Raw genomic sequence first — 21,630 nt, forward strand, 5'->3', positions numbered from 1 at the left:
ATGCACGGAACGGCCGGCATTCTGAAAGCTGGTCACGCCATTGGACACTATTTCCCATGATCGGGAACGGCGTGATGCACGGTCCCGCGACCCTGCCGACACCTGCCCGCGACCCGTGGACCGAGTTTGAAATTACTGAATTAGACCATGGGGTGCCTGTTAAGTAATGTGTGGTCTCCTAAGACTTCTAATGAAGAGCAAAAAGCAGGTACCAATGTAATATTTTGTTGTTTGTTCCTATAGAAATGGATTTTATTATTACTTTGTTCTGTTTGTAAATAGACACTGGGAAAATTAGGCATTATACTTTCAGGCCATGTAATTAATACCATCAGTTTGCTTTCTGATTGCAAAAACTTTGCAGACTCTGAAAATCAGAAATCAGACATTCTGATCTCTAAATTTACCCCAAGCAACTCAACAAAATTGCCAAAATGAAAAATAAATTGCTGGAAATACTCAGCAGGTCAAGCAGCATTTGTGAAGAGTGAAACAGTTAATGTTTCAAGTTGATGATCTTCCATGAGTTCTTACAACCAACTTTCTCAACATCTTCCACATCAATGTGCCAAAGAGGGGAGAAAATTGAGTCGGATCCAATAATAGTGACAGGTGAGAAGAATTTCCAATGAAGTTTGTTTTAAAACGTTTGAAAGGGTCACAGCAACTCTACTTGATGATTCAATGTGGCTGGTAGTACTGCATAAAATAAAATGATGGTAATGGCATTTACTATAATATTTACTAACCATTGATGGCCCAATGGGGGGAACATGAATGCACAATTAACTCACACCAGGGGCGAAATTCTCCGCTATCGGCGCAAAGTCCGCCGACCGGTGGCAAAAACGGCGCAAATCCCACCTGCATCACGCCGCCCCAAAGTCTCCGGCCCGAATGGGCTAGCAGCGACGTGACGCTATCCGCGTTGATTCACGTGGTTCACGCCGTGCGGCGTCATACACGCCGCGCGGCGTGACAGCTCATTAAGGACGCGCTGCTCCCCCCACCCGACCAGAACACCCGACCGGATGGCCGCCCGCCGCTCAGTCCCGAGGTTCCAGTCTCGTGACATTGAGGCGCTCCTGGACGCAGTGGAGCAGAGGAGGGAGGCCCTGTATCCCGGGCACGGCCGCAGAGTTGCCCCACGTCACAGCCGGCGTCTGTGGAGGGAGGTGGCAGAGGCAGTCACCGCTGTGGCCCTGACACCACGGACAGGCACCCAGTGCCACAAGAAGGTGAACAACCTCGTCAGAGCAGCCAGGGTGAGCCTCCCCCCCCTGCCCGATATCCATATCCCCCATATCTCCCATATCCCCCCCTCCCCATATCCCCCCTCCCCCATAACCCCCCTCCCCCATATCCTCATCCAGGGCAACATGGACATTAGCGGCTGCCGCCACGGCGGCCAACATCGCTGGCTGATCGGAAAACATGACGGCCTGGCCGGGGGGGGGGGGGGGGGGGGAAACGACGGCATGTCATCATTGCCCATACCCCCTCCTCCCCCCAGCCATGGGTCCGACTGTTGGAGGCTGGCACCTGGCCAGGTGGACCAACTCACTTGCCCCCCCGCCCCGCACCACGTCCCTCCCCGGCACGGACCCCGTCGCCCTCCCCGGCACAGACCCCATCCCCCTCCCCGGCACGGACCCCATCCCCCTCCCCGGCACGGACCCCATCCTCCTCCCCGGCACGGACCCCATCCTCCTCCCCGACACGGACCCCATCCTCCTCCCCGGCACGGACCCCATCCTCCTCCCCGGCACGGACCCCATCCCCCTCCCCCTCCCCGGCACGGACCCCATCCTCCTGCCCGGCACGGACCCCATCCCTCTCCCCGGCACGGACCCCCCCCCTCCCCCTCCCCGGCACGGACCCCATCCTCCTGCCCAGCACGGACCCCATCCCTCTCCCCGGCACGGACCCCCCCCCATCCCCCTCCCCGGCACGGACCCCATCCCCCTCCCCGGCACGGGCCCCCCCCCATCCCCCTCCCCGGCACGGGCCCCCCCCATCCCCCTCCCCGGCACAGACCCCCTCCCCGGCACGGACCCCATCCTCCTCCCCGGCATTCACCCCCCTCCCGGCACTCCCCCGGAGCCCAGCCCACTCTAACCACCCCCCCCCGCCGCACACACACACACACACACAAAACCCTACACACACCTCTCCCCCACACATTCAGACTGCAGCCACGCCATCGCCTCTCCAGCAGCCAACCCCCCAGGCCGTCACCCACCTCCACACTGGTCGGCGTAAACCTTGAGCACTGGTTGACGCCGATTGAAAGGTGGTTTGATTTACGCCGACGGGACCCGTCATCACGTCGGCAGGACTTCGGCCCATCCGGACGGGAGAATATCGGCAGCCCCAAAATTCATTGCCTTGCGCCCACCCGTGCCATTCTCCGAGGTGTGCGGCGCCATTGACGCCCCGCCGACTTTTCTCCCTTCAGAGACTTCGGCGGGCGCGGAATTCACGGCGGCCAACGGGGATCGGAGAATTTCGCCCCAGGTGTCCGAAACACAGTAAGTATGAAAACTTAAAGCAACCTGCTGACTTTATCGATTCAGCACCTAGGCTTCACTAACTATGCAGTTGATTGGTTGGATACATCAGTAGAGGGTCTATATCGCGAGTGGCTAGTACCACTTAAAGCTAGCCTGCACCTCTTAAAGACGAGGTACATCTGTTGACAGTCATGCAACAGACGAGGGAAACATTGAAGAATGGCACAGCATTGGAGAGAGCAGGCTTCAAAGCTTTCAGGTGCTGCACTGGAGGACATTGTGGAGCAGATGCAAAGGCAGAGAGACGTTTTGTGTCCACAGAGTTTCAAGGAGGTCCTCCAGCCACATGCATAGGAGGCAATGGGAGCATAGATGTCTATGTCAGAACTCAAGCCCTGAGAACCTGGCTGCAGTGCTCAAGATTGTGACCTTTTGAGTAGGTCAGGTCAGGTTCAGTGAACGCATCTTCAAATATCATATCTTATTAAATACACTGCTAACCTCAAACACTGCTAATTCACCACACCCTCACCCTCAATTCACTTGCCGATCAACAATCTCTATCAATTAGGATTCATACCTCACAATCACATGCTCCACTGCACCCTCACACAGTCAGTAACACTATAAGCACATCTCACAACCTGTGCACACAGCCAGCTATTTATCCATGACACCCACATCAGTCAAACAAACTGCACAACACTCACTGACACCCTTTCCTCTTTTTTGCAGGACAAGGTGGTACAAACCAGAGGCAGAGGAGCTAAGCAGAGGACGACAGGCGTGTCTGCATGCTCTTACTTCTTTTTTTTATTACAGATATGTATCAAAACAGGTTACAGCAAACAAACACCCTGGGAAACATGCTTCCCTACAATCAACTTTATAGTCTGTACAGATGTTTCCTCTTTTTCACCCCCCCACCCACGGCAAACAGCCCCTCAAACGCGGTCACAAACATTCCCCACTGTCATGATATTTAGGTAAACATCATAGCACAAACATACATACATACTGATGGACAGATCAACGGACCAATCAACACTCACACAACACCACAGCCAATCACAGGCAAGAGCATACACAGTACAAAACAGGGAACACGACACTTCCTGAGCATTCCAGCAGGAGACAGCTCAGGGCACAGAGCTCATAGCAAGCCACTCAGCCATCCACCGTGTGCTGGGTGCCACCACAAGATAGTATTAGGAATAGGTCCACAGATTCAAGGGTTATGATCGAACCTCAGTAACCAGTTTACCACTGTAAATAAATGTTAGTAATAAAACTGAGTTGTACCATTCGCAACAGTGTTGGTTCGCCTGTGTAGCAGAGTACCCAACACATCACCCACCTTTCCTCAAACCTCCCCGAAGAGCCCCTTAACTCATATACTTTATCTTCTCTAATCGCAGGAACTTGTACAGGTCACCCAACCATGCTGCTATCCCCGGTGGTGATGCCGGCCGCCAGCAAAATTTGCCGCCGTGCAATCAGAGAGGCGAAGGCCAAGACATCGTCCTTCCTCCTCTCCATAATCTCCGGCTTCTCCGAGACTCCAAATATCGCCGCCAAAGTGTCCGGCTGTGGACTGAGTCTGCAGCCACCACGCCGAGTTACCAACGGATGAGACCATACACGACCGATGCCGTCGGGAACTCGGTCCTGGGGCCATCGATACGTGGCGCAGCGTACTCTCTGAGTACGCTGCTTTGGAGGGGGCGGAGCATCGCGAAAGCAGCCCCGCCCCCAATTTGGTTGGGAACTGTTACTCGGCGTTGGCGACCGGAGAATCCAACCCCCTATGTATATGAATTGTACCTATTGGCAGGGATTCCCCAATCCGAGGTCGCCCCTCCATCACTGCCAGTGAGAACGGAGAATTTGGCGCTCAGTCAAAACTCTATTTACTGCAGCAGGACCGGAGAATCCCGCTGGCGTGAACGGATGGAGAATTACGGCCACTATCTATACTTCACCTAACTAATCAGAGCTTCATGACAAACAACATGTGAGTGCTGCAGTGGAAGCTCAACTGAAATATTAACTTACTGTCATGCAAGCCCAGGCTGCTGCCAATGTAGTTGTGGGTTGCTGTGTGCAATGCAGCTTTTTGAAGAATAAAGGGATTAAGGGTTATGGTGTTCGGGCCGGAAAGTGGAGCTGAGTCCACAAAAGATCAGCCATGATCTCATTGAATGGTGGAGCAGGCTCGAGGGGCCAGATGGCCTACTCCTGCTCCTAGTTCTTATGTTCTTATGTTCTTACAGCGTATCGCAGCTGTCCAGAAATCCGTCCTCCGACAGATTACTCGGGTGACGGAGGTGCTTTCCCAGGACAGGGGCAGTAGCTCGACGGAGCATCTGTCTGCCATCTTCTCAGGATGACACCATTCATCCTCCCACCCTGCCGCTCGACTGCTGCCTTTGCTGTTGACTCATCCAGTCAGTACAAACTGCTGCCACCAATGCTAAGATGCTAAAGTCCACAGCTGGGTTTTCTAGGGCCAGTGCTGTTCAAGATTTTCTTCCAAGGTCATCCTGCAGCCTTTCATCCTTAGAATAAATCTAATTATTTCATACTTATTCATATTGTAGCCACCTAAATTTGCCAACTCCCGATTCAAAATGGCGAACGGCAAAGGCTGATGGGAAAGTCAGCCAACAAGACAAAAACCCGCAGCTGCAGGTTTGCTGTGTATTTACCTCTGCAAAACCCAGACAACATCGATACCAGCGACCATCAGCATAACAAAGTAACAGCCATCTGCATACTGATGAGCAATCCCCGGGAACAATAAGTAACATTTTGACACACAAAGCAAAACCAGACTCCTCAGCGCCAGCAGGAGCCAACACAAAGGAGGTGAACGAGCACCTCAAGACCGCCCATCGATCAGGGAACCGCTCCTGCATTGGAGAAATTCGAACCAAGTGATTGGGACAAAGTCCAATCACTTGGGACCAGGTACAGGGTCCGCCCCGAAAGGCGGGAAGCCCCTGGGGACTATAAGAGTTGAGCCCCAAGTTCAAATCGCGCTCTCTTCACTATTCAGCAGCTCCTCTTCAGCTCTTCTTCCTGCCCGGGTCACCCAGCAACACGAACCAACATTGACTGTGACCGGTGCAGGGAAGACCGACAATCGTAAGTCTTAATTCAACGCTCGCTACGAGATAGGCGCTCCTAGCTACCAATCCGTACCAACTTCGAATCCCGCAGACTCAGAACCCGAACAAAAGGCCATTTGTTCCCCTGACCTGGTGGGCCAGTCGAAAGTTAAGTATAGGCCTGTTAGTTTTAGAAGTACATAGAACGATACAGCGCAGTACAGGCCCTTCGGCCCACGATGTTGCACCGAAACAAAAGCCATCTAACCTACATTATGCCATTATCATCCATATGCTTATCCAATAAACTTTTAAATGCCCTCAATGTTGGCGAGTTCACTACTGTTGCAGGTAGGGCATTCCACGGCCTCACCACTCTTTGCGTAAAGAACCTACCTCTGACCTCTGTCCTATATCTATTACCCCTCAGTTTAAAGCTATGTCCCCTCGTGCCAGCCATTTCCATCCGCGGGAGAAGGCTCTCACTGTCCACCCTATCTAGCCCCCTGATCATTTTGTATGCCTCTATTAAGTCTCCTCTTAACCTTCTTCTCTCCAACGAAAACAACCTCAAGTCCATCAGCCTTTCCTCATAAGATTTTCCCACCATACCAGGCAACATCCTGGTAAATCTCCTCTGCACCCGCTCCAAAGCCTCCACGTCCTTCCTATAATGCGGTGACCAGAACTGTACGCAATACTCCAAATGCGGCCGTACCAGAGTTTTGTACAGCTGCAACATGACCTCCTGACTCCGGAACTCAATCCCTCTACCAATAAAGGCCAACACTCCATAGGCCTTCTTCACAACCCTATCAACCTGGGTGGCAACTTTCAGGGATCTATGTACATGGACACCTAGATCCCTCTGCTCATCCACACTTCCAAGAACTTTACCATTAGCCAAATATTCCGCATTCCTGTTACTCCTTCCAAAGTGAATCAACTCACACTTCTCTACATTAAACTCCATTTGCCACCTCTCAGCCCAGCTCTGTAGCTTATCTATGTCCCTCTGTAACCTGCTACATCCTTCCACACTGTCGACAACACCACCGACTTTAGTGTCGTCTGCAAATTTACTCACCCACCCTTCTGCGCCTTCCTCTAGGTCATTGATAAAAATGACAAACAGCAACGACCCCAGAACAGATCCTTGTGGTACGCCACTTGTAACTGAACTCCATTCTGAACATTTCCCATCAACCACCACCCTCTGTCTTCTTTCAGCTAGCCAATTTCTGATCCACATCTCTAAATCACCCTCAATCTCCAGCCTCCGTATTTTCTGCAATAGCCTACCGTGGGGAACTTTATCAAACGCTTTACTGAAATCCATATACACCACATCAACTGCTGTACCCTCGTCTACCTGTTCAGTCACCTTCTCAAAGAACTCGATAAGGTTTGTGAGGCATGACCTACCCTTTACAAAGCCATGCTGACTATCCCTGATCATATTATTCCTAGCTAGATGATTATAAATCTTGTCTCTTATAATCCCCTCCAAGACTTTACCCACTACAGACGTGAGGCTCACCGGTCTATAGTTGCCGGGGTTGTCTCTGCTCCCCTTTTTGAACAAAGGGACCACATTTGCTATCCTCCAGTCCTCTGGCACTATTCCTGTAGCCAATGGTGACATAAAAATCAAAGCCAGCAATCTCTTCCCTGGCCTCCCAGAGAATCCTAGGATAAATCCCATCAGGCCCCGGGGACTTATCTATTTTCAGCCTGTCCAGAATTGCCAACACCTCTTCCCTACGTACCTCAATGCCATCTATTCTAATAGCCTGGGTCTCAGCATTCTCCTCCACAACATTATCTTTTTCCTGAGTGAATACTGACGAAAAATATTCATTTAGTATCTCGCCTATCTCTTCAGACACCACACACAACTTCCCATCCCTGTCCTTGACTGGTCCTACTCTTACCCTAGTCATTCGCTTATTCCTGACATACCTATAGAAAGCTTTTGGGTTTTTCTTGATCCTACCTGCCAAATACTTCTCATGTCCCCTCCTTGCTCGTCTTAGCTCTCTCTTTAGATCCTTCCTCGCTACCTTGTAACTATCCATCGCCCCAACTGAAACTTCACACCTCATCTTCACATAGGCCGCCTTCTTCCTCTTAACAAGAGATTCCACTTCTTTGGTAAACCACGGTTCTGTCGCTCTACGCCTTCCTCCCTGCCTGACCGGTACGTACTTATCAAGAACACACAGTAGCTGATCCTTGAACAAGCTCCACTTATCCAGTGTGCCCAACACTTGCAGCCTACTTCTCCAACCTATCCCCCCCAAGTCAGGTCTAATGGCATCATAATTGCCCTTCCCCCAGCTATAACTCTTGCCCTGCGGTGTATACTTATCCCTTTCCATCACTAACGTAAACATCACCGAATTGTGGTCACTGTCCCCAAAGTGCTCTCCTACCTCCAAATCCAACACCTGGCCAGGTTCATTACCCAAAACCAAATCCAACGTGGCCTCGCCTCTTGTTGGCCTGTCAACATATTGTGTCAGGAAACCCTCCTGCACACACTGTACAAAAAACGACCCATCTAATGTACTCGAACTATATCTTTTCCAGTCAATATTTGGAAAGTTAAAGTCTCCCATAATAACTACCCTGTTACTTTCGCTCTTATCCAGGATCATCCTCGCCATCCTTTCCTCTACATCCCTAGAACTATTTGGAGGCCTATAGAAAACTCCCAACAGGGTGACCTCTCCTTTCCTGTTTCTAACCTCAGCCCATACTACCTCGGAAGATGAGTCCCCATCTAGCATCCTCTCCGCCACCGTAATACTGCTCTTGACTAGCAACGCCACACCTCCCCCTCTTTTGCCTCCTTCTCTGAGCTTACTAAAACCCCTAAACCCCGGAACCTGCAACATCCATTCCTGTCCCTGCTCTATCCATGTCTCCGAAATGGCCACAACATCGAAGTCCCACGTACCAACCCATGCTGCCAGTTCCCCTACCTTATTTCGTATACTCCTGGCATTGAAGTAGACACACTTCAAACCACCTACCTGAACACTGGCCCCCTCCTGCGACGTCAAATCTGTGCTCCTGACCTCTATACTCTCATTCTCCCGTACCCTAAAACTACAATCCAGGTTCCCATGCCCCTGCTGCATTAGTTTAAACCCCCCCAAAGAGCACTAACAAATCTCCCCCACAGTAGCTTAGACGTAGAATTTGTGCATGAGTAGCGATTACTGTGTATAATAAATGTGCTTTGATTTAAATCTTACTAATCGGTGTATTGGGTTATTGATCATTACTCGGACTTGAACCTCGTGGCGGTATCATAAAGATACCTGCCAACTCGAGAGCAAAGGTAATAAAACAGAGCAATTGAACCAAGGAGAAAACCAGCAACATTATTTGGCGACTCTGGTGGGAGAACCTGAGCGAGATCCACAAAAAGAGCTTAGGGAAAGCTCGCAAGCCGATGGCAATCGTGTCCTGCTTGGCACAATTGCGAGGCACAGAGGAGGTCATTAGGACGCTCCGGAAAGAAGGTGAGGGCATACATCGAATGAGTAAGGTTGATGTAAGTGAGGTAGAAAAGGAGAATTTGGAATTGAGAAGGAAGTTGGCAGCAAAAGATGGAGAGGTGGAGGATGCCAAAAGGGCACACCAGTCTTGTCTGGCGCACTTAAGCAGCTTCCAGTCTCAATACGGAAAGGCCTATCAGGACAGAAAAGCAGGTAGAGGCATTGCAGAGACAGTGTAGTGACCTAAAGGCAGCATTAAGAGCACTCCATGCTGCCACCACAGAACAAAGACAAAGCACGCTAGATCACGCAAAGTGCCGGAAGCAGATTGCAGAGCTGCAATCGTTGCTTTCAGTTCTGAAAGGTTTCCAGGAAACCCTTGGAGAAAAATTAAATCAGGAAGACGGCCCTGATTGGGAAGAACTGAATGAAACAGCGCAGAGATATGTTCAGGGAACATGCGCGCAGGGAAAGCCACAGAAGAGAAAAGCACCCCAACCCCCCACAGAGCAGATAGTTCAGGCTCAAATGAACCCAGTCACCACCCACCACACAGCCACATCGGACGATGCGGTATTTCTATACTCCACCCCCTTAACAGTGACCCAATTATGGGATGCGTGCGATAAGATCACACCGTTCCTCCCCTCCTCAGACCACCCCACCATTTCTTTGCCACAGTTAAGCATCAGGTGACCATGTACGACCTGGATGAGCGAGAGCATGTAAAGCTCACAGTTTTAAGTTTAGACCCTTCAGTAGCAGCAGCCCTTCCCGACCCACAGAATATAGGAGGAGGCACCCTTGCAGAAATGCATACTGCGATCCTGGATGCGATCAGGAATAACCGGGGTGACCCCGTAGATGGCCTCAACAAATGTAGACAAAAGAAATCCGAGCACCCCACAGCGTTTGCTGGGCGCCTGTGGATCCACTTTGCAGCAGTCTTTGGAGACTTAGACCGTGCCCATTTGTCCCCAGACAACATGGCCAAATGGACCCGCACCCTTATCTCCCATGCCACAGAAACAGGACAGAAAGCTTGCGCGAGTTATGATCCCTCAGAGGAGGCCCATAACGAGAAGTGGGTAGTGAAAAGATTGTCCTGCGCTTGGGAGCAATCTATACAAAGCAAGCCCGCAGTCAAGAATCCCGAGGAAAAGCAGGCCGGAGCAGATATGCAGGCAGTAAAAACAAACCAGAACCCCGCATGGGTGAATGAGCCCCCCACCCAAGTCACAGGAGTGTTACAACTGCGGACAGTTGGGACACTTCGCAAGAGAGTGCAATGCCCCTAAAAAGCCACAGAGAGCCCAGCAGACGGGCACTCGGAGTAAGAAGAAGACAGAGCCCATTCATAGCGTTAGCGCCCGTTCAGATCAGACGGACTTGACCGGAACGGACTGACGGTGTATGGGCTCCCCCAGTTGGGTCTGCGACACCCTTTGGGATAGGTCCGGACGACCAGTAGTTGCAGCAAAAATTTGGGGACAGCCCATCAAATTTCTCTGGGACACAGGAGGGTCCCGCACCACAATAAACTCCTCCACACAGTTTCAAATAGACACGTGGCCCACTACAGCCACTATCACCCTCAACGGCTTTAAAGGCCACTCACAGCAGGGACACATCACAGCCCCTGTACCAATTCAAATCGGCACCATCACCACCAAGCACCCCGTAGTTTTAGTTGACCTGCCCCACACAGCAGAACACATTCTGGGAATCGATTTCATGAATTCCCACAATCTTTCATTTGATCCAGTCAACCAGAAGATGGCAAAATCCGCAAGAGCCCCCGCAACGCTCAACATAGGAGAGTACGTGAACAAAATTAGCGCAGTAGGCGAATTTTGGTTCAACCCGACCACGCTTAGTACGGACAAGCAGGTTAGGGCAGTTCTGCAAAAGAACAGGGCAGCATTCGCGACCCACAAACACGACTGTGGACGGATGACTGGCTCCGTACAAATAACAGGACCTGACCCTAGACCCCAAAAACAGTATGGATTTCCCCAAGAGGCAGAGGGAGAAATCTCAAAGGTAATAGAAAGCTTATTAGAGCAGGGCGTACTTAGATCAGTAGCCTCCACTAATAATGCCCCGATTTGGCCAGTGAGAAAGCCCGATGGATCATGGTGACTGACCATCGATTACCGGAAACTCAACAAAGTCACCCCGCAGCAGCCCCCACAGTAGCCACAAGTCCCGAGACCATGCTCAAGCAGGGACTCAATTCCAGATTCTTTACGGTTTTGGATGTCAGTAATGGATTCTGGTCCATTCCATTGGCAAAGACATGCCAGTACAAATTTGCCTTCACCTTTAAAGCACAGCAGTACATGTGGACATGCCTGCCACAAGGATTCCACAACTCCCCCTCCATTTTCCACCGACAGCTGGCAAATGGTTTAGCCAAATTCTCTCGCCCTGAATGTCTCGTTCAGTACGTAGACGACCTACTACTGCAGACAGACACCAAGGAAGAGCACATTGAGCTTCTGTCCGAACTCCTGGAACTCTTTCACTCAATCAGTTGGAAAGTCAACCCCAAAAAGGGCCAGATTTTGGAAGATAAGGTGATATATTTGGGAACAATTATCACACATGGTAAACGCGACATCGAGCATAAAAGGATTGACTCGATTGCTAAATTGCCCCTTCCCCAGAACGTTTCAGCCCTCCGGTCGTTTTTAGGACTGGTTGGGTACTGCCGAAACCACATTGACGGTTTCGCCAGCAAGGCAGCACCCCTCTCAGACCTCCTAAAGAAAGGAGCCCCCTGGGAATGGCTTCCGCAGCATACAGATGCTATGGACTCTTTAAAACAGGCACTCATAGCAGCCCCTGCACTACAAGTTCCAGACCAGCTTTCCCCTTACGCCATAGAGGTAGCGACCACAGACCGCACCCTTTCGGCCGTGCTCCTCCAGGAACGGCACGACCAGTTAAGGCCCGTAGCTTACGCCTCCAGAATTTTAGATGCTGTGGAGCAGGGATTTTCAGACTGTGAGAGGCACCTGCTCGCAGTATTTTGGGCAGTGCAGTATTTTTCATATATTACCGGACTGAACCCCAATACAATTCTCACCGAACACACCCCCACCCAACGTTTACTGGACGGACGACTCAAGGACGGGTCAGTAAGCCAGATTAGAGCAGCGAGATGGACCCTTCTCTTGCAGGGATGGGACATCACTGTTAAAAGGACAAAGACGCACATCTTTTTAGCCGACAACTTACAATACCCCGGAACACCCCATGAATGCGAAATTATCTCGCCACACCACAGCACAGGCCCCTTTATCGCTAAAACACCCCCCACAAAGATAGGTAGCTCAACCCAGAGCCCCGAGCACACAGAGACGTGTGAGCCCATAAAGATCTATGTGAATGGATCTTCCAGTGTCTTGGATGGGAAGCGCATAACAGGTTGCGGTATCTATGTTGAGGACACGCAGGGACGCGCCCTTGAGGAAATATCGTTAAAACTGCCAGGCCACTTAGGCGCGCAGGCAGCAGAGCTCGCGGCCATCGCATATATAGTGGAACACCCAGATTCCTTCCCCAGCCCAGCAGACATATTCTCGGACAGCCTCTATGTCTGCAACAGCTTCACGGAATTTCTGCCCCTGTGGAAAGCAAGAGGATTTGTTTCTGCAGACGGGAAAACCCCTCCCCTCAGCCCCATTGCTCCGTCACATTTTAGAGAGAGCACAGAACAGGACTTTTGGGATAATCAAAGTTCGCAGTCACCATCATTCCTCCCCCTCTGGAAATGTGAAAGCCGACGCACTGGCGAAAGCAGGTTCCAGGCATGGATACTGTTGGACACCCCCCGAAGGCGCACCAGTGAGTGCAGTTCAGGTCTCACAGACAAAGATTGAGGATCTAGTGGAGGCCCAGAAGCAGGACAGCAATCTCAGGGAGATTGTAAAAGGAAAATACCCAGCTCCCTATGAGAAGTTCAAAATGCACAGACCACACATGACGGTGTGGTGTTAAAAGACACCCTTTATGTGGTTCCTGGACAGGACAGGAATCAACTGATTTGTTTGTTCCATGATGGTCATGGACATCAGGGAATCGATCCCACTACAGCCCATCTCAAGCAGCTTTGTTGGTGGCCGAATTTAAAGGATGATGTAAATCACTACATCGAGAATTGTCTTATCTGTGCCCAGAATAATCCGGACAGATATGCAAAAAAGGCTGAACTTAGCCACACCCGACCCGTTAATGGCCCCTGGACTAACCTCCAGATTGATTTTATAGGACCATTGCCCCCTTGCAGGAATGGCTATAAATATGTGCTTGTGGTAATTGACACATTTACGAAATGGGTGGAAGCATTCCCAGCCCACACAAACACTGCAAAAACCACAGTCAAGATTTTCTCCCACCACATCTTTACAAGATGGGGACTCCCCCGCAGCATTGTATCAAACCAAGGCTCCCATTTAGCGGGGCGTGTCATGCAGAACGTCCTCACGATATTTGGCATCACCCAAAAATGCCACATAGCATACCACCCACAGTCGAGTGGTATCGTGGAGCGCATGAATCGGACCCCAAAATCCACGCTCAGAAAAATGGTCCAGCAAAACAACACCACTTGGGACTCAGTCCTCCCTTTTACGCTGATGTTTTTGCGTAATACAATTTCTACTTCCACAGGTTACACCCCACACACCCTCATGACCAGACGCCCCATGAAAGGCACAGAATTTTTATTAGGTTTAGACTTGACCAGCCCCGAAGTGACGGCCCTCACACACGAGAAAGCAGTGGAGCAATTAGTTGCAAATGTTAAAACGGCTCAGCTAGCAGCCGCAGTAAAATTGGGCACCAGAAAGAAACAGAGCAAGGCTTGTTTCGACAAGACAGTGCATGCGACTGAGTACAGTATAGGACAGCAAGTCATGCTCTCCGTATATAACCCCAGCACATTCCTGTCACCAAAATACTCGGGTCCGTACTCCATTGCGCACAAAGTAAGCCCTTCCGTGTATAAAATAAAGTACCCCAACGGTAAGACTGCGTGGTTCCATATAAACCAGCTGAAGGCATATGGAACACAGTTGAACCACGCACACCACGTCATGCTCGACGCAGCACACCACGCCCCGCCCACAGCCAACGTAACCCTATCATTCCCCCAACACGTCCAGCCCAGCCACGGACTCAACCTCGACTCCACCCCCAAAATATACACTCCACCCCGGAACGCCCACAGACTGCAGCAGCAGAGACAGCGACTGTGACTCGGACGATAGCCACAGCACGCCTCCCTACTATCCCCATGCAACAGGACCCACACCCAGCGATTCCGACTACGATCAGAGTGATCCCTTCATGATCACTTTCCTAAACAAACCCCACCACCGACCACCGAACTACACTGATGACCCCGATTCTGTCCCCACACAACTAGACACCAACTATTGGCACCGAGATAACTCGTTCCGACTCGTCCGCAACGACAAGAGTGACCGCACCTCACACCAAGCAGCCCTTTCAGCCCTGATACACTCAAGAGTTTGGCACCCGGGAGAAGATGACGACCTTGGGTCTGACTCCCAAACCGAGAACCCCTTTGCGACCCTGTTCGCAACCGAGAACTGAGGTGTTCAGATGATGTTTTAAAAGGAACCGCTTGGGAGAAACGGTGTCCTTTCTGATGGAACCTGCAGCATGTTTTATGTTGTTTGTAAGTTTGTTAAATGTTGTTTGTCAGACCAAAAAAAAATTCACGGCCCCACGCCTTTTCGGCCAAAACCTCTGAGGACTTGTCTGCAGAGACTTGTTAAGGTCCCAGACGCCAGTTCAGTGGAACTCGTCTGTCGACAGATACCACACGCCCGTTCATAACTGCCCTTCTGGTTCGAAGGAAAGAACCACTACGGCAGCCCCACCACAATGACTACATTTCTTGCCCGTTCTTAACGGTTGCTCAGGCAGTGGAGAAACGGCTTGGGACCCGCCCTGCCTGGGAACCCCCCCCCTCTGGTCAACTATGCTCGGGTAGGAGAGACACGGTATTGGTAGCCGTCCTACCCGAGGACTCCATCCAACTCTTATCCGTTGCGGCCCATACGCACCTCATTTTGGAAATTTTAGTTCAAAAAGTTTTGTTTGTTTCAGGTAACCCTTAGGTTGCCAACCACATGCTATTTACATCCTGAAACATTTGGATGGTAAATTTCACAGCCAGCGAGACGGCTCGCACTGGTTCATTATTTGAAAGTGTGTCTTGTCCTAAAAATTTGGTTTTTGAAAAAATTAAAAATGAGGGAGTCACACATAGTGACCAATTATAAAGGGAGTAATTGGCACTACAGGACAGACAGACTATCGTACGAGATGTTAAACCAAGATAGTTACAGACACTATGCTTGTTTCCACAGAACTCCAGAAGCTCCAGGACCGAAGAGAAAGAAAAGAAGAAGCCATGAGGACTTCCTCCACATGGATCATCCTCATAATAATGGACATTTGGTTGCGAGTGAACGCGAACCCCATGACTTCAAGCCCCCCAGCCGTTAATGTTTCACTTCCCCACAGTACCCAGAGCCCAGTCACCAGCGACACCACATCATCTTGGTGTGCCAGGTTTATAACCTGCTACTCTCTGTCATATGTAATAGAAACCTTCCTGGTATTGGCGATACTCTGCTGCATCGTGCAGACTATGCGTCTAAGAAAATGGAGTAGGAGAGCCTACCGCGCGCTCGAACCCCGGTATATAGGATCAGATCCCCTATTTTCGGATACGACCAGACCCCCGACCCCCGCGATCTATAATAAAGAGCATTCATGTGCGGTTTTATTGTAAATAAAGAAATGTAAAGAATGTTCATGAGCAAATCGTACGATCCTGAGCTTGACTGCCAAGCCAGGAAAACTGTGTCTAAACTGCTATGATTTTGTTGTATGGTTGAGGAAGGTAGAATGATGAAATGTTTAAGTGAGTGTAGTGTATTAAGAACAGTTAGAGGTTCCCATTTTTTTGTTTTGTAATGCATGTCCCTGTTTGACATAGCGCCCCTTAGAATTGTCAGTTAAAAGATTTTGCATTGCTATGGTCAGTGTAGAGGCCATAAAATAAGTGCCCCCCCAGGTCATGGAATGGAAAGCAACATAGTTATGTGATCCTTCACACTTCGCGTTAGGATCACAAGGAGGGAATGTAGCCACCTAAATTGGCCAACTCCCGATTCAAAATGGCGAACGGCAAAGGCTGATGGGAAAGTCAGCCAACAAGACAAAAACCCGCAGCTGCAGGTTTGCTGTGTATTTACCTCTGCAAAACCCAGACAACATCGATACCAGCGACCATCAGCATAACAAAGTAACAGCCATCTGCATACTGATGAGCAATCCCCGGGAACAATAAGTAACATTTTGACACACAAAGCAAAGTCCGACTCCTCGGCGCCAGCAGGAGCCAACACAAAGGAGGTGAACGAGCACCTCAAGACCGCCCATCGATCAGGGAACCACTCCAGTATTGGAGAAATTCGAACCAAGTGATTGGGACAAAGTCCAATCACTTGGGACCAGGTACAGGGTCCGCCCCGAAAGGCGGGAAGCCCCTGGGGACTATAAGAGTTGAGCCCCAAGTTCAAATCGCGCTCTCTTCACTCTTCAGCAGCTCCTCTTCAGCTCTTCTTCCTGCCCGGGTCACCCAGCAACACGAACCAACATTGACTGTGACCGGTGCAGGGACCGGTGCAGGGAAGACCGACAATCGTAAGTCTTAATTCAATGCTCGCTACGAGATAGGCGCTCCTAGCTACCAATCCGTACCAACTTCGAATCCCGTAGACTCAGAACCCGAACAAAAGGCCATTTGTTCCCCTGACCTGGTGGGCCAGTCGAAAGTTAAGTATAGGCCTGTTAGTTGTAGAAGTAGCTTAGACATAGAATTTGTGCATGAGTAGCGATTACTGTGTGTAATAAATGTGCTTTGATTTAAATCTTACTAATCGGTGTATTGGGTTATTGATCATTACTCGGACTTGAACCTCGTGGCGGTATCATAAAGATACCTGGCGACTCGAGAGCAAAGGTAATAAAACAGAGCAATTGAACCAAGGAGAAAATCAGCAACAATATCTTCTCAAAATCCATGGGCGGGATTCTCTGAGCCCGCGCCGGGTCAGAGAATCACCGGGGGTGCGGAAAATTTCCGCCACGCCACTCCGACGCGGGGCCGCCGATTCTCCAGCGACCGGAGAATCGGCGGCAATCGTGCCCGCGCGACGCCATTCGGGGGCCGCTGAAATAGGTCCCCGTGGCAATTCACCGTGAGCGACCGGCAGAACTCCCACCGAGTTCCACCAAATCCCTCCGCCGTGGTTCCAACCTGGTACCACCTAGCGGGAGGTCGGACCCGCAGCCGCGGTGGATGTCTTGGTGGGAGGCGGGGGATCTGAGTCCGGGGGGGCATCCACGGTGTCCAGGTCCAGGCCCGCGATCGGGGCTTCCGATCGGTGGGCAGCCATGATCTCGAGGGGGCCTACCTCCTTCCGCGCGGCCCGCTGTAAGGTCCCCGACGACATGTTGCTCCGCGTCGACGCGGAGACGGCAACCACGTGCATGTGCCAGTGCAGAGACAGCCGTCGTGCGCATGCACAGACCTGCGCCGGCCATGCAGGGCTGCCTTTCAGCGCCGGAGCAGCGTGCAGCACTCCGGCGCTGTGCCAGCCCCCTGAACACCGGTGAATTGCTGGGCCAGGAAGCCCGTTGACGCCGGCGTTCACCACTTCGGTATTTACGCCTGCATCAACACTTGGCCGGGATTTCGGAGAATCCCGGCCCATGTTTTTCCAAAGTAAAAAATAAGACAGGTTTCTTTCTCTGTCCTAATAATCGAGGGTCCTTAACCTAGGCATCAATCTATTTGTCCTTCTCTGAACCTATTCCGGGGTCTCTATATCTCCCTTCATATGATAGGACCAAGACTGGACACAATATTCTTGATGCGCCCTCATCTTCCACAAAGAATATGTAGCATTTTTCCTTTCATATTTAATAATGCCAGCAATACATTTTTATGCCCCTAATTGTGTCCACAATAACTTAATCGGGCCTGAATCTCTAACCCCTACGCTCATCCTCCATCAGCGGCCCTGAGAATTCCTTTCTGCAAAGGTGTACACAAGCTTTCAGTTGCTCCACAAGTGCATGACACAACATTTGTCTATATTAAAAAATGTCTGCCAGACATGAGCCCACTCATCATGTTTGTGTGATTGGTTCATTTTATGTTCACCTCCATTTTGTAATTTGAGTTTAAGAGTCAAAATCCAGGAGAAACCGACAGCTTTTCCGAGATTATGAAAGATTGATAGATGTAACTGAGCAATTATAAAATAAAATTTTAACAAGGGGTCTAAAATTCCAAATCTGCCTCTTACCAGTATGTTTGTGCTATTTCTTCAGTCATTTCTTGTTCACCGCCAAGCAAGTTGTCATTAATTTGGCGAAAATGCTGGGTGTTGGATGTCCAATGAATCCACAATACGGTTAGAGAACCGATGTGTCTAACACCTACAATTCAAAAAATACAATAGTAGCAACACGTCTATCATTATTCAAAATTAAATATAGCATTTATTCAAGAGCTCTTAGTTCTATTTGTTTACTCCTGCTGCTAATTATAACAAAATTTTGTATGAATCTTAATCAATTATTATTGTTTTCCTATATTTTCAAAGGCTATTTTGACCAAATGTAACTGCTGTTCATATCTGTGGTAATCTGTGCATATACCTTATATAATAATTCTACCTTTAAAGAATATGCAGCAACAGTCATATCTGAGGCAAAAATACATTTTTATTATTCTATGTTGTGGAGAGAAATAGAAATATGTTCATTAATGACTATCCAAATGTACTTCAGTATTAACATAAATATGCATTAAAGATATCCATAATATGACATTACCCAGTGTTATCACTTTAAAATCATATTTGGGTCACCACAACATGCATTGCAAATGACAGTTCCACTGCTTAATACTTTCTAATCCACGTTCGCAACAGGCCAGGTATCGACCCAATGTTAACTTTTTGTGATTGGAACTGAATTTGTCTGATAATGTTATGTAAGTAAAAATAATAAGGGTGTGCGTTGGTGCTAAAATAGGTGGAAGCTTGTTTGTTCTGGTACGTAATAATGTTATTGATAAGGGTTGTGGAAGATTTTCTTTCACAAAATAAAATCATGTTTGATAAATAGATGACATGGCAATTTTAATAAAGCTCCCCTCCTAACATGGAGGCTCAATGTAGCCAGAAGTATCACAGAATGAGACCTGCTCACCTGGTTGGATTAGGGCCAATTTTAGAAAGACGAGGGAGTGAGCTAGCTGAGCTGAGGTGGAAAGAGAAATTGGCACACAGAAGTGCAAAACAACGATGGGATGTTTTTAAAAATATACTGTAATGTGAATGTTTATGTCCCGAACTGAGACGATATAGCGTTTATGAGGCGGGTGTTGGGGAAGATCCTGGACCTGGACTCGCACCGGTTGATAACGGGTGGGGGGATTTTAATACAATTCTGGAGACGAGGGTGTCAGCGGTGGCGCAAGAGAACTGATGGGGTTTATGGAATGTATGGGGCGGGTGGACCCGTGGAGGTTTGGTAGGCCGAGAGCGAAGGAATTCAAATTTTTCTCGCATGTGCATAGGGTGTACTGCTGGATCGATTATTCTGTGTTGGACAGGGCATTGTTGGCGGCGGCGGTCGGTGTGGAATATTCGGCAATTGTGGTTTCGGACCATGCGCCGCATTGGATGGACTTGCAGGTGAATCGGGGATGGGGAGTGTGGTCAGTGTCCACAGTGGAGGTTGGATGTGGGGCTGTTGGCTGACGAGTAGGTTTGTGAGTGGGTGAGGGCTGCCATTCGGGGATAGGTGGAGCTGAATGACATGGGTGAGGTTTCGGCCTTCATGTTGTGGGAGGCATTGAAGGCAGTAGTAAGGGGGGAGCTTATTTCAATACAGGCGCACAGAGATAAGACGGAGCAGGCGGAGATGGCGAGGTTAGTGGATGAGATTTTCCAGTTGGATAGGAGGTACTCGGAGGCCCCGGAGGCGGGGTTGTTGAGGGAGCGGCAGAAACTCCAGGTGGAGTTTGGGCTGATATCCACGGCAAGGCAGCAGGACAGTTGAGGAGAGCTGAAGGGGCGGTCTATGAATACGGGGTAGGATGTTGGCACATCAATTGAGGAAGCAGGAGGCAGAGAGGGAGATCGGAAAGGTGAAGGATAGGGGAGGGAATACAGTCTTGGACCCGGTGGGGGTGAATGGGGTGTTTGGGGATATTTTTTAGGTAACAAATACAAAGAAAAGTACAGCACAGGAACAGGCCCTTTGGCCCTCCAAGCCTGCGCCGACCATGCTGCCTGTCTAAACTAAAATCTTCTACACTTCCGGGGTCCGTATCCCCCTATTCCCATCCAATTAGGAGCTTTTCGGAGAGATTGGAGTTCCCTCGGGTGGAGGAGGATCTGGTGGAGGGTCTGGGAGCCCACATTGGTCTGGTGGAGGTGGTGGAGGGTATGGGGGCGATGCAGGCAGGGAAGGCCCTGGGCCCGGAAGGTTCCCGGTGGAATTTTATGAAAGGTTTTCATAAAAGTTATGTACAGACCTCCTAACAGTGGTCAGGACCAGGGGCACAAGATGCACCACGAAATAGAAAGTGCATGTCAGAAAGGCAAGGTCACAGTGATCATGGGGAACTTTAATATGCTGGTGGACTGGGTAAATAATGCTGCCAGTGGACCCAAGGAAAGGGATTTCATTGAATGTTTACAGGAGGGCTTTTTGGAACAGCTTGTGATGGAGCCCACGAGGGAACAGGCCATTCTGGACTTAGTGTTATGTAATGAGCCAGACTTGATTAAAGATCTTAAAGTAAGGGAGCACTTAGGAGGCAGTGATCATAATATGGTCGAATTCAATCTCCAATTTGAAAGAAAGAAGGTAGAATCAGATGTAAAGGTGTTACAGTTAAATAAAGGTAACTACAGCGGCATGAGGGAGGAACTGACGAAAATCGACTGGGAGCAGAGCCTAGTGGGAAAGACAGTAGAACAGCAATGGCAGGAGTTTCTGGGAGTAATTGAGGACACAGTACAGAGGTTCATCCCAAAGAAAAGAAAGGTTATCAGAGGGGGGATTAGGCAGCCATGCTTAAAAAGGAAGTTACAGAATGCATCAAAGCAAAAGGGAAAGCCTATAATGTGGCAAAGAGTAGTGGGAAGTCAGAAGATTGGGAAGGCTACAAAAACAAACAGAGGATAACAAAGAGAGAGATAAGGAAAGAGAGGATCAAATTTGAAGGTAGGCTAGCCAGTAACATTAGGAATGATAGTAAAAGTTTCTTTAAATACATTAAAAACAAACGGGAGGCAAAAGTTGACATTGGGCCGCTCCAAAATGACGCTGGTAACTTTGTGATGGGAGACAAGGAAATAGCCG

At 49.7% G+C, this 21,630-nt stretch overlaps 1 protein-coding gene across 2 annotated transcripts in view; it reads right to left on the minus strand.

The window, feature by feature from the left end:
• Positions 1-21,630, minus strand: part of c15h11orf65 (chromosome 15 C11orf65 homolog) — a 147,975-nt gene that overhangs the window by 106,953 nt on the left and 19,392 nt on the right. For both annotated transcript variants that reach the window (XM_072476789.1, XM_072476788.1), the window contains exon 2: positions 18,555-18,687. In XM_072476789.1, coding sequence (XP_072332890.1) covers positions 18,555-18,583 — 29 coding nt within the window. In that variant the 5' untranslated portion in view covers positions 18,584-18,687. The remainder of the gene's footprint in view (positions 1-18,554; positions 18,688-21,630) is intronic.

The sequence above is a fragment of the Scyliorhinus torazame genome, chromosome 15, assembly GCF_047496885.1.
Source record: "Scyliorhinus torazame isolate Kashiwa2021f chromosome 15, sScyTor2.1, whole genome shotgun sequence".
In the NCBI taxonomy this organism is placed as follows: Eukaryota; Metazoa; Chordata; class Chondrichthyes; order Carcharhiniformes; family Scyliorhinidae; genus Scyliorhinus; species Scyliorhinus torazame.